Genomic DNA, 19,006 nt, shown 5'->3' on the forward strand with positions numbered 1-19,006 from the left:
ATTGGGAAACGAAATTTATCTCCACATTTTTCTTAAGAAATATAATACCAGTATTTCTCTGGTTCTTAATTTTCATTCTCTTGTAAAGTTAACTCTCTACATTCTCTACTGATATCTCATACTCTTTATTTCCTCAATAATATCAGTAAATTTCATGGCCAATGGGATAATTGAATGTGGCTGTCCTTGAGAGACATTTTCTGGATCTAAAGCTTCAAATACATTAACATACCAGATGATACAAACCGTTTGTACATTTCTTTGCTTAATTTGACATAAAAATTCAATGTCTTAAGCTGAAATTCTTCAGGTTCTTTGATTTGGATTTTGGAAAAATATTCTAGAAAGATTCTTTCAGTTCTTGATCCACAACATATTTCACTTAAGGGAAGGTAATTTGAAGGATCATTGATGTTAACCTTCGATATACCTGCATCTTTTAGTAGTTCCCTTTTAATAAAATTACCAAGGATACTTTTCACACTACTGCTGATGGAGGCACGTAGCTTATGAATTGTAAAACTCTCAGCTTGAAACTCTAAATTTATTTTATTTATATATGGGAGAATAAAAGTTAGAAATGCAAAGTACATTTTTACAATTGGATTATGTAAACCTTCTAGTATTGTAGATACTAAAGTCATCCAATCTTCTTCTGCTGCTAAAAAAAAAAAAAAAAAGACAAGTGCTGGCCATTGATTCAGCAGTCTTTCTACCACTTGCTGAAGTGAAAACCATCAAGTACAGCTATGATGTAAAATCTTTTTAGGATCAGTCTGAGTAAATTCCTGAAATTCTGTACATTCAGATAATCTCTTTGTGCTGTTTGACAAATATGAATAAACATTTCTAGTCAGCTCCTCAAAGGAAGTTGGAAGTTCAGAACATGCATAGGATGCATATAAATGCATAGAATGGCATACACCTTGTACTAAGAGATATGGCACTTTCTGCTTTAGAAGACTTTGAACACCACATCATTATCACTTAAACAGCCTATCAGATTTTTAAATGGGATTCCATGTTTTTTTTAAAAAAATTATTATAGAATTATAAATGTCTTGGGCAGTACAGCAATTGATTTCTTGTCAACTGTTTTTTGAATACAGCTATCATAAAATCTAAATATCAGAACAAGTTGCTTTTATAGACATATTTGTACTTTCATCAATAGTTTATGAAAACTTAATATTCTTCAATTGTGCTGTAAGAATTTCCAAGTATTCCTCACCAATAATTTTACAAAAAATAGCCGTTCCTTTTGTGGTTGCACATTTAATTCCATTAGCAATTTTAGAATCAGGACATGCACTATATAGGAAGCCTGGAAGATGATCTAGTGTTGAAAATTTCATTTCATTTCAGTGGAAGCCACTTGAGACATGCTATATGAAGAAGTAGAAGGCAGTAAGAAATCAGTTACTTTAAGAAGTCATGACACTTGCTTTAATATTTTTAAAAATGTTTTTCACTGTCAAGATGTTTCTCAAGTATGATAACATTCCTAGATAAGTCACAACTTCATATTTTACAAAATTAATCACGTTTTTCAAACTTCAATTAAAACAACTAAACTCAGGATCATTAAGCCATTGTTGTGGCAACTGATGTTTCTGTTCATAACTAGGCTTATGCAGGCTTACTTTCTTGCATGGACTTTCCACTAAATCACTATCCTTGTTGCTCCTTTTCTCATCCATTATGATCTGTGGGTTAGGTTGAATGTAAATTAAATAAAATTATAAAAATCAAGCAAAACACAAATTTAAAATTAAACAATGCATTACACTGTAAATGAATCTCTCTCCAGGATCCATTTTCAAACTCTGCCAAGATATATTATGGACAAAAAACTAGTGTTGAGTTATATTCTTAATTTTTGGCCTGCAAACACCAAAATATTTATAGCAGCATACTATATGTTTGAGTGTAATCCTTATTAGACATATGAACACAAATATTCCTAAGGTTAAAGTTAATTTAAAGAAAGTACCTAAGGGGTCAGCATAATGAGATTTTCTATCTACTCAAAAATGCATCTGTGTACTCTGAAACTTCTTTTATTACGAAAGGAAACATCTTAACTTTACTCAGAACTTTCAAGCACACACTTCCCCTCTCTGTGTGTGTAGTTTTGACAATAGTACATTGGTAAAGAGATGTGCCTAAATTCCTTTTGCTCTGTTTATCTACTGTTGTGGGTTACCATCGACCTATGATATCACATGCACTACTGCACTTTTTTTTTCCATTATCAAATAAGGCACGACTTTGAAGATATATTTTTTATTTCTCTATAGGAATGACTATTAGCATCAACAATATAAGAAATGTGTAAACTGATATGGATAGCATTACAACTTTTTATATAATGTCGACTTCTAAGTCTTGAACAGGTTTAAAGACTGCTAAAATGAATGGTCTTTCTACCTGTTCTGCTCTACTATTGTCTTTGATTTATTTAAATAAGTAAAATTTTATTATCACTTTGTTATATGCTGTTCAGAATTCATATTTTTTCATGATAACATTTTCTGATCACACTTTTTTAGTATTATTATTAGTGGGCACTATTGAATCGGTTAAGAAAAGCTGTTTATCTGGAGGTCCCTACATCATTAAATATGTAAAAACTAACTTCCAAGCATTAAAGCACAAGAACTGTGCAACTAGATATCACATTACAGCCTAGTAGGGCCAAGTAAGCTTATTTAAAGCTAATTCACAAATCATCTGATGTTTTAACTACACAACAGTGATTTTAAGTGATGGATTTTACAACTGTGACACAGATTGATTACAAGTAGGGGTACTCACAGAGAAATTTCCAGTACAAGTTAGAAATTTTCAAGTTCACTGAAATGACAATGGGAATACTTACTAGTTTAAGGAAATATCCCCAAACCCAATCACAAAGTTCACTAAAGGATGAATTCCTCACACTTTTAGTTGGAATGTAAAAGAAACCCAAACTTTTCAAAATATATGAACCTACGAACCACAATTTCTGTAAGATCAATCACTGGAAACATATGATTGTTTGTCAAATTTTATTAAGATAGTAAACAAAAAATAATTCATTGTTCAAAATCACACAATTCCTCCGAGGCTGTACATCATGAAATGTATTGAGAACTTCCTGTAATGCTAAATAAGGATGTCCCTACACAGTTCACATGAAATTTTTGAAATCTCTCTCTTACCACAGAGCCACCTGAATAAAAGAATTTCATGATACAGGTAAATCAAGTATACTTCAACAATTTTTGACAAGACATTATATGACAAGATTTGGGTGATAATGTTAACAAGTTCTTGTACTTATATTGGCCAGAACTGTTTATCACTACTCCATATAACTGGTCTAGTATATGTAAAAGCTACTTATCAATTTGTGTGTGTAACTTCTACATTAAGTGTATTTTGTTTCTTCTTCAAGTTACATCATTCTTATTTTCCCACTATGTGATTGTTTTTCATTTATGATGAAGGGGTAAGTGTGGTGAATAAATCTTGCTCAAGGAATGGCAGAGGCCCTCAGGTTTTACTTTACGAAACTTCAAACCATCATTTTTTTCACAGGTCATACAAAGCTTGTGTATGCATATATACATATAAAGCATGTCCATATTACAACAAAATATATACTAATCAAATTTTTAGTTAGTTGTCAAGGTAATATTTCATAATTTATTGGCGTATATTTAAGAAAAGCTTTCTAGATTGTTACTGATAGATAATTTAAGTCTAATTACTTTCAAATGCAGGTGAAAGCACATAATATAAAGAGTGACTGGTTTGTCAATCAATGATTTTTGACTGGTTCACTACAATATCTATTTCATTCTTGCTTTATATGCAAACTGCATATGATCACACCACTGTAATACATGGATTACTTTTGGGTTTGGTTTGTTTTGAATTTTGCACAAAGCTACTTGAGGGCTATTTACACCGGCCATCCTTAACTTAGCAATGTAAGACTGGAGGGAAGGCAGCTAGTCATCACTGCCAAACTCTTGGGCTATTCTTTACCAACAAATAGTGGGATTGACCATCACATTATAACACCCCCACAGCTGAAAGAGCAAGCATGTTTAGTGTGACGAGGATTCGTATCCGTGACCTTGAATTACGAGGTGAGTGCCTTAACCACCTGGTCATGCCGGGCCTTATTTTTGGGAGAAACAACATCAGTTCGCAGAGTTAAAAAGAGGTTATATGAAATAGGAACTGAGTAGTTGGAAAATTAATGTTTGAGATAAACTTGTACTGTGCATTACAAATAAACTTAGAAAACAAACTCCCTCCTTTTTTCAAATTCCATAATCCATATGAACACTTCTATGTAACCTAAAGTGGCATTACTAAAGTAAACATACATATACAAAAGTAAAACACAGTCCATCATGTTCTACAACCCCAAATCATATCTGTGCCTCAGACACGAGAAGAACCAGATAATATGATGAGCAGCATACCCCAATAAATAGGAATCAACACTTAACAATTTGATCCTATAGGTAAAAGCAGTGACAATTAAATCACTTGCTCTGTATGCAGTATCACTGGTTATCAGGAATGTAGAAGATAGACAAATGTACTTGATCCAAGGGTTTCTCTTCATAGAATGTTTACTGGCAAGAGGTCAACAGAATAAAAAATTGCAGTAAAATGCTTTATTACTTTTTTATACAACAAACACAAACTGATCTTCCAGGTGCAGGAAAATGCATCATCTTAAACTTTCTACATAATGAACACACATTACATTTACAGCTGTAGCAAAAGGCCTTAAGAGTTTCCACATAACAGGCTACAGAAATAGAAAACCACTTTTACAACAAAGTAAAATGATTCAAACATTCTTTATGATGTACCACGAAAGCAGGTAAACCACTACAGCAACAGAACAACATTTCATGACTTTTCATATGTATGGAAAATACAAACGGATAAACTTATTAAATGCAGTATTTGATAAACAGATAACATATAGTTGCTTCAAATTTTTTTTAAACATACCGTATTTCCCGGTTAATAAGCCGAATTGCCGAATAAGCTGAGGCCAATTTTCAGCTCTGAAAATGAGGGTTTTTGCTTATTACCGCCCAATAAGCCGAAGCCATTTTTAAGAAGTGACAAGTTTCTTCAAAATGATTTCTTAGTCTCGTTTCAGCGTCAGCATGCATGTTGTGTGTGATCATTGACGTTCTGTAGTAAAGCAGAACGTGTTGAATTGAGACAGAGATTGAATCAATATGTCATTCGTTATTGGCTCCGCTCACTGTAATTAGATAACCAATGAAATTCCAGAAACAACGTTTCACTGTAGTCTTAACGTGCTTTGCTGATGGGACAAAATTATCGCCTATGGTAATTTTCAAAAGAAAAACATTTCCTAAGAAGAAATTTCCAAAAGGAGTGATCGGCCAATAAGCCGACCCCCAAAAATCAGGTCCAAAACTTTGGGCCAGAAATTCGGCTTATTAGGCGGAAAATACGGTAATTAATTTTTGTGTAAAATAATGTTCAGAAAAAAGTATTATTTCTTGTATACTGAATACAAGTATTTTGCAGTTGGGAATGACAGCTCAATGTTCATTATTTGCTTTCCAAATATTCTTTTGCAACACAGTAATATCAAACCCCATACAACCTGTTAAATAAACATCATAATTAAGAAGTTTAAAACAGACAGGTTTCCCAATTTTCTATCTCGCCTAGAACTTTATCCCTTGAAACCTTTTCTTTTGGTCTAAATTAAGATAATTTGTACAGATAAAAATTGCTTCAAAATGACTAGTGTTCGTAAATCAGCAGTATGTTATTGGATCTGTAAAACTATACCTGTATTAATTTTATTTAATTTTGTAGTTAAATTTTAGTCCAATACTATATGAAATAGAAACAATATTTCTTTTTTCTAGTAGGTTTGCACCTACTAAAAACCTAAAAGGTGGGTTGTTTGACACAAAATTTAAGATGCAGATTTTTTCATTTGTACCAAATGACAATGCAATTCTTACTGTGAGTATAGTTTTTAACATATTCTCAACCTCAACTCTTACAAAACATAGTAAAAATTCCCATAAGAAAATTTGGTTTTAATTACATTAAATAATCACTAAGACAAAATCTCCCTGAAAATTGTTTTGTTTGTTTTCACTAAGATTTTTGTCAGGCCTGAATTGTGGATATTTTTCAAATTATTAGTTTGATTGTGTTTTGATGATATATTTAACTTGTTTAATAATAATTTAAAATAATTTAACAGATAAACAGTGCAATGACCTACAACTGGTTTGAGACCAACTCCAAGTATCTTTAGCCATGATCATTATTTGCTTGGGATCAAAAGTTTTAGAATACTTTTATTTATCAATACAGGCAGATTGTGGCATAAGCCTTGAATTCTAGTAAAATAAAACTTCATATTAAGACTACAGTATCCTGAAATCTTTAATCTGAAAAAATTAATCTCAGTCATTAAATACTATTCTTCTAACTATAGTACTTAACATCAAGAGATTCAGCTGAGAAAGTATAAATCTCCTCCAATAGAACTCTGGAAATTATGCTTAATGAAGTATGATAAATATTGAACCAAATCATCTCTTTGGTGTTTTATTGTGTGCTTTTACTGCATATAGAAGAAAATTATTATATTATTGTACCAATTACCTCACTCTTACTAGTCAAAAAGTTCTGTCAATAATTTGTCTAAACAATATAGACCCACATACACTAGGATACATTCATAGACAACCAATTTTCATGATTAAACAAACAGGAAAATATAAATTAAATTTTCACAATTTCTGCTTTAATACTAGAAATGATTGAACTTCTTGATTCTGTAGGGTTAAGTGTAGCCACTTGAATACGTGCAAAATTCCCACCAACAAGTCCTTTGGTCAATCGTTCAGGGTTAATACAACAACATCCATCAACATTCTATACAGAAAAAGAAAATTGTCAGCTATATATCCAGTATAATTAACTTAAAATGAACTATAACATATCATTTTCTTTCTATGAAAACAAATAAGTTATTTACTTCAAATATTCAATATGTTTCAGCAGATGTGTTACCTTGAAATTAACATCCGACACATTACTTTTCTTAAAAAGTACTTCCATAATGTTACTGTTTACAAGGTTGAAATAAGTTCGTATTCTAATTTTTGCATTAAGGAAGATGATTCTGGACTATAAGCTTCTTACAAAGAACAATAGAATACTGGACTAACCTAAACTGGGTTATAGAGGTTTTAATTTACTTCTATCAAAACTTCTTGAACTCAGGTGTTTTTTTAACACCATGATTATTCTAATCATAAGTTAGCTTATTTTTGATCAAAAGTTATAATTAATTTTATCATAATGATATATCATTAAAATAGAAGTTTGTCTTTTAACCAATGAATAAATCAATGGCTAACATACAATGTTGTTTGTTTAATGTTTTACAGATACAGCCTGTAGTACAAAACCACTTATTATTAATATAATGATTTTCTGTCCACTACTAGTTTAAAATCACATAACTAATGAATTATGAAACTGATTTTTAAACATTATTCATCTCTTGTTTAAGTATATTTCAAGATGGGAAATTGTAAAAAGAGATACATGGATTACAATTTGATTAATATTTATTTGTTCTGAACTCCACACACAATCTCTTAATTCTCTCACCACTGGCTATTTCCCAGGGATCAACCTAGTAACCATTTTGTGGTTGTTACAGTTTTCATAGTATACAGAATACCAGTTTTATTAAGCTTTTAGATTTTTTAAGTAAAGATTTGCTCATGCATTTATTTTCAACATTGACTATTAAACATGCAAGGTAATTATCAAAGTAGACATGTTTAAAAGATAATCTTTACCTTTATGAAATTCCTGAGGTCAGAGGGCAATATCAGTATATGTGGTGTAACAGGTAGTTTGGCAAACAACTCAAAGTTTTCATAGTCTATACACATTTCTTCTGTTGGTGGATAGAGTGGATAAAAGCTAAAGATTAAAGTTTTAGTATATTTCAATGTTGTATCTTTTGGCAAGTCTAAAAAAACTAAACGTTAATTGTTCACTCCTTATTTAAAACAAAAAACACACATGCACCCCCCCACACAACTTTAACAGTTTATTACTTCACACAGAGATATTAACTTTCAATTTGTAATTGTGATCTAGAAGTTTACTGATGAACATTAAAAAAGTATAAAGTAAAGGAAAATTATTGTTAGTGGTATGAAATAATGTATTGCGAGCCTACCTTATGACAGTATCAATAATGTAGTTCAAGGTGATGTCCTTCAATACATTGTATCACAAAAAAAATCAACTTCAAATGTGTCAAGAATAACAAATTACACATTTTAAATCAAACATTTTCAAAAGTTCTCAAGATTAATATTTATTAACATAACTGCAGCTGAGGTTAACAGGTAATATTGATATTACAATATCAATAGCATTTTAGGCAGAGTAGACACAAGAGTTTTGGTTTTCTTGTTCCTGACTGATTCTAGAATTTGAAAGCTGGGCAATTTAATCGATAATCAAAGAGCAGCAATTACATCAACTATCACATAAATTAATCACTTAATGGAAACTTTATAATTAAACTATCACAAAAATAATTAACTAATCAGATTGGTATTTCTCATTATTACTACTTTCAGCTATTCCAACAACCAAATAATTGAAATTATAATTAACTCTCTCAACATAGGCTTAGTCAATTTGACTGACCACCACTTGATCTTTTTATACTCATTTAAAGGTTTCATAGATCTAACACTTCTAACTTTCAATATAATAGTTATATCTTTATAAAATTTGGAAGTTTTTCTTTCTTTCAGACATGTTTTTTAAAAATAATTTTTTTGTAAAGCATTTTTGATAAACTAAAATAAAGATTTGTCCATGAATATACTGAGTACTTCCTTTTAATAGTCCATGTGTAAAGTAACTTTCATGTTAAGATTAAAAATACTTTACTTCATCTCAAAAATCCAAATTTCTTTTGTGTAATCCATAAAACCTCCTAAATACATATCAAAAGTTTTTTTTTCAATAAAATCTTATCTTTTATTTTTTCTACCCTATCTCAAAATGACATTGGTCGACTTGATCAACCCTATAACCAACAAAAATGCAGAAAATCTAAATGAGTTACCTTTTTGTCTCTTCAGAATGACTTCAAATTGTAACATGAAATTACATTCATTTGTCATCAGTAACTTCAGCTTGTAACAATATATATCTATTTATAATAACATTTTGTTGTTTTATTGCCCTTTTTAATCATGTCTAACTGTACTATTATAAATTTTAAATCACTTGAGGTACATGTAGCTAAAGTTATGCTATGAAATTATATTACCTAAACACTGCATGAGTGCATGCCTTGTGAAAGATTTTTATTATATTATTTTACCTAATCTAATCTTAATTACCCTAAAAAGATTGGATAATTATTTTATTTCTTGTTTTAAGCCTATTTTCTTGTATTTATGATAGAAATGCAATAAACAATTTTTACTTAATTAAATAATGCACCAAAAAACAAACTAATAACATACAAGAAGCAGACAATTTCCTATAACAATCACAATTTTTCTGGTTTCCTGACTATGTTATACATTCATTCGAGCTAGTTGTTGTGATTCCTGTGAGAACCAAAAATAAGTAAAACTGGCACTTACCTATATCTATTCAAAACACAACATAATGCAATATGTCATTTAATAGATGAAGAACTTTGACTTTCTATTGGTTATAATTATTATATAATTAAACATAAGAGAGAACTATTAAAAAATCCCAAAAGAGAGGGTGTAACAGGTTAGTGTGGCTAGAAGGGTCTGATTTTCTATTCAACAGATCTGTAATCAAACAAAATTGAAAGCTTTAAAACTTATAGTTTGTTTGAGCAAAGCAACAATGATATTATATTGAGTAACTTAAGTTTAATTTTGTACTTTTTCAAGAGGTGATGGATAGAATAGAGAAGACAAGATGTCTAAGAAAATGTGTCATGTGTCACACAAAGAGAAATTTAGGATATTCTTTTAATATTGCTTTATAAAAGTAAGAACCTAAACTTTATATACTATTAAGATATAAATTATTAGCTAATATTTTATGCTATACTAATTGTTATAACAAACAACACAGTTTAATAAAATATTGAATGTAAGACACTAAAACTTTATGTCATGTGCAGTAAAGAATGTCAGGAGCAATGGTAACAAAAATAATCAACTAATTCCATTTAAGTATCTGATTATTGTTAGATTTGATTATTGCATCTATCCATAAAATCAAAGTATTGTCATCAAACTTGTTCATCCTGTCTTTATTCTGGTAAAACCACATTTCACTGTTGCTGATTTTGAACTGCTAACTTGAAGTAAGAATGAAAGTTTGCAGTATCCATTTCTCTAAGTACTGTTTTTCTTTATTTGGTTGTGCATAATATGATATGAAAGAATACTATACTAACAGATCAATCAAATGGAACTGATTTATGTAGCTGTTGGTTAACCAACTAGCAACTGCCATCAATCATCCAGTTCTAGAGTGGAATGACAATTTTCGTACTGAGGCTTTTATCTCACTCTAGAAACAAACACAGGCAGTATATTAAATAAAAAACAATTATCCTAACATCAGTATAATATGATGGCAGAAAAACAGTTGATATGTTTAAAATGCTACCAAAATATGACAGTTGAAAACAAGGTATCTTTATTGTCATTTTATTTTGTCGTACACTACTAGTAGCACACACTTCTTGCTATCTAATGTTCAATCAACAATTTGTTTAATTGTTTGTATGGTATATTATCAGATTAAACAGCATTTCACCTTTAAATTTACTAATTTTCATTTTTAAGAATGACAAGTTTGTAATGGCATAACTAATTATTTTAAGCGTATCAAAATTAAATACTCAGATGTTTCCACCATATTTAATAGAGCATAAAATTGACACTGTACGATATTTTTATAGTTTATGAAGAATTCATAACAATGCACTCTCACTTACTAGTTATAATGATAAGTTTTGTGTAATGTACAATTATCATCCATTACCTACTAAAAAACTAAGTACTGGTTTCAACCTTGACATACAGCTCGGCTGCAATGAAATGTTGTCTTCCCTTGTTAAATTAAGCAGTGACGAGAATGATAATATACAATTCACTTCTGCTGGGGTAAAACATGAAAAGACACTGCACAAGATGGTTATTATCTTTGATAGGTTAAAACATTATGAGCAAGATAAATACAATATTTTTCTTACCTCTGGTACAGTAAAACCTGAGAAATGAGTGTATGCAAGATAGAGCTCAATCAGGTAGAATGAAACATAAAAAGTGTTTATAAGAAGGGAAGCGAGAGTGTATTTAAGATACTCCTTACATTTGGTTGGCCAAAGCACGAGCGTGACAACATATGACGATACAGTACAGAATGCTACTGTTTTTTATCTTACACTGATTAAAACACAGGAGCAAGATATACAAAATAATATTTCACACCAGTGAGAAGTGAAATGGTTTGTATGCAATGTTAAACTTTCATGGGTTAGAATGTTACAAAGAAGGCAATATATGCTGTTATCCTTACCAATGTTGAGATAAGATATGTTGAGCAAGACGACCAAGTCGATCAGAGGTTCCAGGACGGCTAAAACAGGAATATTAATTTTTAATATAATCTCAAAGAAAGATATCAAGCAAGAACTATTAAAGTAAATTGATATAATACAAATTATAAACACTATGTCAACAATATATTAATACTTTCAGTATGAGCATAGTCTCTGGGACCAGCCTTGTAATCATTTCGTGTTTGCTATAGTTTTCATTCTATTATTTTTAAATTCGTTAGAACATGTTCATGAAATTTGGAAGATTATCAGTAAACATTACAATGCTTTCATACACAAAATGTCCGCTTTCTTATTAAGTCTTAAGGTTTGTTAAACAATGTTTTTCTCATGCCTTTTTTCTTTTCACATGTTGCCTATTAAACATGAGCAATTTTCATTTTAAAATTAAAAATACTTTTATGTATCAGAAAATTTTCAAATTTCACATGCTAAATCCTTATAATGTTCAGATAGTGTTATCAAACATTTCTTACGAAAAAATCTTTATATTTTATGCTATTTTCACTGATAAATCCCTGTATGGGTTTAGAAAATAAGTTAGGAAATAAATATAAATTATGCCTTTTTTGTTCTAGAATAACTACAAATTATAACATAAATACACAAGTGTTTAGAATAAATAGCTGAAATATCATTACATTATATATTTATTTATTACTTTTATTATATTGACCTAACCTGGCTAACAATACAGAAGTGACAATGATGTGATGCATGTGCACTCATGTTACCAAATCCACTAATATAAAACTGACAAAATAACTTATCTAGACTATTTTAATGGACTAGTATTCTGTAAAATACAGTTATATTTCAATTATTATACACTGTATATGTATATAGATTATTAGTATTTACAAACAAGTTATAAACTTATTTTTCATGAAACACAGGATGGTAAATAAATGAAGCAAACAATTATCTCTTCTAGTTACAACCTTTGTACTTAGTTGCTGCTTGTTGTAGCTTGCTAAGCCTTAAGAAATTTCACAAGTGGAAGATGTGAAAGAAAAGTTTTTTTTTAAGTTTTATATGTATATACACTTGAATAACCTAAAAATCATAAATTACTTCATCGATACCACAGAATTCCATTATAGTTTATCAAATTTAGAATCTAAGCTGTACTTGAATCCAAAAAAGTATGAAATTTCAAACAGGATAAAGACACAACCTACCATAATGAAGGTTTGTCTCAGAAGAAAGAGAGTATGTTGTTATATTTCAAAATGACTAAGAAAATCACTAATGGGACATTGAGTTTTCAACTGGTTTTTCACACATAATATACAGAAGTAAGTGCATATAAGAGACTGTTTCCAAAAACAAAAAGAGGTGAGCAGGGCCACTGTGTTTGATTCACTAAATATAGTGATAACTCAGAAATGAAAAGGATAAAAAAAACTTTTATTTTATAATCTAGTTTCTCAATATTAGTAACTTGAATTCCTAATTTGTACAAAACTATACTTTGTATTTTGACATTAGAAACATCTAATTTGAACCAGTGCTGACTTAAATATACCATGTGACACACAAAAATCAATGTTGAGGTATTGTTGTTTTTTTTAATATTTACTTTTCAATTAAGAATTTAAATAATGTATAATATAACAATTTGAATTATAATCTACAGTTTGATAGCAAACTTAATGACATAGATTCATAAAAGTGTTAAATAAAAGTTTGAGCCTGGAAAGAGTTAATACATATATACCTTGTACCATTTTTATTTTAAAATAATCATGGAGAACAAATAACACCTCTGTCATATATTATAACTGAAGTATTTATTTTCTCAATTATTTCTAAACTGATTCCCTAATAATGTGACTAACAACTCACAAAGATATTTCTTCTTTTCCCAAGTGGAACAGAATGTCTGTCGATGTTACAGCAATGACAACACCATCAATATTTAATAAACTTGGATCAGGTACACAATGGATATTCTGGAAAAGATTAGAGAACAATCTTACCCAATCATCAATGATTACTAAAGTTTTTTGATACAATTTGCACTGAATGTTTGATGCTATAATAACCATGAATATTGAATAAATGTTTAAATTTGAAAATCATTTCATCACTTACTTGTTTTGTAATAATATAAAACAGACCTGGAAAAGTAATTTTGTTTTAATCAAATGTGATAATTCCTAAAGCACATTTTCATCAAACTTACTTTAAAGGATAACCTTACATTTGTTACACATGTTATTAAGCATGTGTTTATAACAGATGATAATATTACATAGAATTAAAACCAATTTATATTACCTGAAGCTTTTTTTTTGTCATTCATACATAACAGCAAAGCAATGTTTGGATCCTACAATCTATGTAGAACACTTATTTCATGTTCATCAGTACACATAAATTAATCTAATCAAAAGGTTTTATTTCAGATGAATGAGTTCAAGCATGATAAATCAAATACTAAGCTAGAATCTCTTTACAAGAGTTTCAGGAAAATATTACATGTAAGCACATATTTGAGCCAACTTTGCTAACTACCATTTCTTAAAAACAGTAAAACCTGTCTAAGATAGAAACTGCATAGGGTGGAATCCTGTACAAATATCAAATTTTTGCAAGATGAAGATTTCTCTTGTAAAATTCCCTCAAAATGGCAGAACCTGCATAATGCGGACAGAAAACTATCTTTCACCCACCTCATCTATCAACAAGTAGGAATAGAATTTGAGTAAGGTAGAAAAATGTTTTTGATTGAATATTAATTTCTTATTTAATTAATAATTTGTTTAAATATTAATAAATAATCGGACATTTTGTTACAGTAAGTATTGGTTAAATATATTGTTTTTCTGCCATCATTATTTTTGCAGTTAAATTAGATTCACGAGTTGTGGGAATATATTTATCTTTTAAGTGCAAAATTCTACTCTTTAAATAATTCTCATGAAAAAAATAAATTCCTATCTTCCCTAATTTTAAAATTTTGGGAAAATTTACTTGATAACCTCATTTCTTTTTAAAATTGTTTGTTATGATTCTTGTGAAATTGAACCTCTTAGATGATTGATTCTGGGAACGCAGAAAGTTTTGTGAACATTGATAAGAATGTTTCAACCAACTGATGAAACTGATTTAAAATCTACAATAGAATTGCAAGTTAGTAACAGTGTGAGAAATTCAGAAGATGAACAAAAGGGAAAAGATAGTGAAGAAATAAAAATTCCTACTTCATCACAAGTGTTAAGTTATATTAACACTATCATATTGTATGGAAAAATGAAGGGGGGAAATGAACTTCACGAAAAGGCTGTAGAATTGATGTTCTCTTTTAACTGCATGAGAAAGCCCATTAAAAAAAAATGAAAGTTGAAATAGGACACTTTCTTCAAATAAATTTAAGATTTTGTGTACTTTTGTACATTTTGAATGTCTATCTTTGTTCTTATTCTAATAAATATAGAATGAACAGTATAATAGCTTTATTCACAAACGTCTTACTTTCTTTGAGTTAAGCAAGTATAATGTTCTGCTCAAAAATTATATATAACTTAGAAAATGCATGTTCACTGTCTAAGCCAGAAATTTTACTTAGTCCTATGCAATTCCACCTTAGACAGGTTTTACTGTATTTGTCTTTGACAATGTATCAAATGTTGAAAGTAGTCTCTAAAACACAACATTCTCACATCAACTACAGTGCATGGGATGTTAAAATTAACCTTTCTGTCACATTTCCTTTGGAAACAATAGCTAACATGAAAAGTATTCAATTCAATGTATTGGCAGCAAACTGTCATTCAAAAGAACGTCAATATGATGTGTTAATTGTTGCACAGTTCTTAATCATTATGGGAGTACAATGTCTTCACATTATAAAAATACACATTTTAATAAACAAATTTTTTGCAGTGTCATTTAGGCACATGTTTAAATTTGAGTTCATTCAATTTTCTTTTTTTAATTTTAAAGAAGATTCCTTTACATTTCAGTACTCTAATGTCATCCATTAAAGTATATGCCCTTGCTGTAAAAAGGGCTAAACAGGATGGCTGTTAATCTACACTCAAAGTAAAATCTAGAGCAGATTTGAATAGCAACATCTGATGTAGTTGGTATAATGAGAGAACTTAAAGGCTGCACTATACTTAAATTAGGTCACAACATTCTTTCTGCTTTTCTGTGAGTTTGAGGATACATTATAGGATCTCCAGGTCTTGCCAAGCATGGGTTCACAACCAATCAATATTTCAAGTTTATTTCCTCTTTCTACCAACAATACTTTAGTTTGTAATCTGGTTATAAAGTGTAATAACAAACTTCAGAACATACTTAATTTGGACAATGACACAACAAAAAGAAAGATCTTCAAAGAAGGACATTGCAAGGCTTTTTTTTTAATTGATAAAAGAATACATGATTTAACATATCATCAAGTATAACAAATTATTTAATTCTACAAGTTTAAAGCTTGTAACAGTATACATCTATTCATACTTGATTTTTTTAAAACTATTTATAACTAATAATCCTGCCACACAAGTTGTAAATTACTTGGAAATATATAGCTCATATTACTCTATTGAATTACATAATGCATGAGCTCCTCACAAACATACAACATGAAAAATGGTTATAATTATCTTACTTTATCTTACTAAAAGTGTTTTATATTTATATTTTAGTAACTTTCATAATAATAAATAAATACACATGAAAAAATAAATACAGTACATGCTCGGGTCTTTGTATTTTTTGTACCAACTACGACACAACAATTTTTTTATTTAATTATTTACTACACAAAAGAACACCAAATAATAATATGCAAAAAAAGCAGACAATGTCTTATAACTATCATAATTTCTATAGTTTTTGACTATTTTATAAGAGCTATGAAAAATTCAGCTAAGTTTGTTGATGTGCTTCCCATAGAAGTAGTGTGAACTGGAAGCAAAATAGACAATTGTCTGTACAGAAAACAACAGAATATAATACGTTATGTGATAGATTAAAACTCCTGCTTCCCATACAATATAACACAAAACGTCAGAGAAAACTACTGGCAATTTGAATTTCTATTTTACAGCTCTTTAAACAAATAAGACTGAAGGCTGTGAAAATTATGATTTGCCTGTGTAATATCTACATGATAATAAGTAATTTGTATTAAATTATATACTTCTCAGAAGGGTGGTAAATAAATTAGAAAAAAAAGAGAGAAGATATAGAGAGCAAATGTCTCAGTTCTCATACCTGGAAATAATGAGGATTTTTTCAAATATTTCTTTATAGAATTAAAAAGTTAAAACAATTTGGCTAATTAACTATATTTTGATGCCAAGTTAATTTGTACACATTGATAATAAATTAGTTTAATTACATTTTGAATGCAGCTTTGTAAAAGCCTGTGGCATGTGAAATTTAACCAACTCATTGTAAAAGGGGTACTCACATGATAAAATAACAGTGACTAAGATTAGATTAGTATGTATTAAGAGCTGGCACATCTGTACAGTACGACTTATGTACTGAGGCAGATGTTCAAATAACAATGCAAAAAAAATGAGATGGACACAATTTTCCTTCATTTTTTTTCAGGATTTTGGTTAATTTTTAGTCTCCATTTTTTTTCTTTCAAATACCCTATCATTGCAAGGTTTATGGTCACCATTGAAGCTAACTTTGAAGATGGACATTAATATATACATTATAACCACAGAAAATTATGTATTTGACTTTCAGATTCTTTTAAGTTTGACTAACAGATTTATTTAAACATAAAAATTTGATTAAATGATAAACAAACACATTTATGCTGTAACAAACTTATTCCTAATGAAAAAGTACAACTTTATGAAGCTTTAACCTTTTCAGCTATTAAAACACAATAACAACTATGTCCACTTTTTGTTTTACTGTCATACATAAGAGTTTACAAACATATAAAACAGTACTCCTTGAATAATAATTTCAACAGAGCAAAGTATAAGTAGTAGCTCACTCATTAAATTATATAAAAAGCAATGGTTTATTTTTCACAAGAAATTATTCAATTACTGCCATATTCACAAGTGACTCTGAACTCTGATTAGCTCAAGTAAGCTTATAAATGAAACCTAAACCTGTTTTTGAGCTTCTTTAGCCCTCTATACAAAAACTGTAAGAACATTTTAGGCCCAGTGTTTTAAGTACCGATTTCATCAATTTAGCACTAAATCAAACAATGATATCCACCAGACAAATTTACAATGTATATATGATACCCCTCTGTAATAATATCTATAGCATTAGATGGCTGACTAAACTTACTTCAAACTTTTTTTTGAGAGTAAATGGAGGTGTTGGATAAATTAACTCATGGTGAATGTCTCGAATAGAAGGCACCAGAATTAACTGTGTTCCAGAACTGTAAAGCCAATAATAAAAACAGATTAACAAAGATGACAACCTCCTTAAATGTTTTCTCAGAACGTTAAAAATGGAAAACGTTAATGAAGGAAACTTTAAAAAATCATAAAAATCAAAACAAGTACAATACCAATAGTTAATTTAATTTTAAAAAGTTGAAAAACTCCTCAAAAATATTTATGAAGTTGCTATAACAATAATTGAAGTAAAGAAAGTTTAGGAACGATTAAATATAGCCACATTAATCTGAAGTCTCCACCCCTTACCTAGTGCTTCTGTGGTATATTCAAGGGTTTATAATGTTAAAATAGTTTAACCCCTGATGTAGGCACATAACATATAGTCATTGTAAAGATTTGCACATAAGAGTAAACATTTTAAAATTTCACTGAACCCCATATCACTATCAGTAGCTTTACAATAGTTGCCTATAAAAAATAGCAAAAAAATAAAATTTGGTACATATACTATATATGTAAAATAACAATTAGGCCAAATATAAAGCACAAAAATATAACCACAAAACATACATAATTTAGTAACAAATAAATCAAAAATCAAAGAACATCTTTGCAGTTAAGTATACAAAGTAAGAGATAGATATGTTGCTTTAATTAGCTTATTTGCATAATATGTGTATTTTTAAAGATATAATAATATAGCCTGGTAGTCAAATTGCAGTCTGAGGCTTCAAATCCTATCACTAAACATGCTCCTGCTTTCAGCTTTAAGGGCATTATGATTTGACAGTAATCCCATTATTTACTGATAAAGGGCAGCCAAACAATTTGCACTGGGATGTTATTGATTACTTATCTTCTCTTGAATCTATTACTTCATAATGAGAGACAGCTATTGCATATAGCTTTCAAGCAGCTATGCATGAAATTCTAAAGAATCAAACATGATGATATGGTAATAAAA

General features: G+C 29.4%; 1 protein-coding gene across 2 annotated transcripts in view; it reads right to left on the minus strand.

Moving 5' to 3' along the window:
* Positions 1–4,664: 4,664 nt before the first annotated feature.
* The window catches only part of PolA2 (DNA polymerase alpha subunit B), a 51,846-nt gene continuing 37,504 nt past the window's right edge, over positions 4,665–19,006 (minus strand). For both annotated transcript variants that reach the window (XM_076458619.1, XM_076458615.1), the window contains exons 13-17: positions 17,984–18,080; positions 13,541–13,647; positions 11,650–11,709; positions 7,896–8,022; positions 4,665–6,957 (exon numbers count right to left, since the gene is read on the minus strand). In XM_076458619.1, the coding sequence (XP_076314734.1) occupies positions 6,805–6,957; positions 7,896–8,022; positions 11,650–11,709; positions 13,541–13,647; positions 17,984–18,080 (544 nt within the window). In that variant the 3' untranslated portion in view covers positions 4,665–6,804. The remainder of the gene's footprint in view (positions 6,958–7,895; positions 8,023–11,649; positions 11,710–13,540; positions 13,648–17,983; positions 18,081–19,006) is intronic.

The sequence above is a fragment of the Tachypleus tridentatus genome, chromosome 1 (genome assembly GCF_004210375.1).
Source record: "Tachypleus tridentatus isolate NWPU-2018 chromosome 1, ASM421037v1, whole genome shotgun sequence".
Classification (NCBI taxonomy): domain Eukaryota; kingdom Metazoa; phylum Arthropoda; class Merostomata; order Xiphosura; family Limulidae; genus Tachypleus; species Tachypleus tridentatus.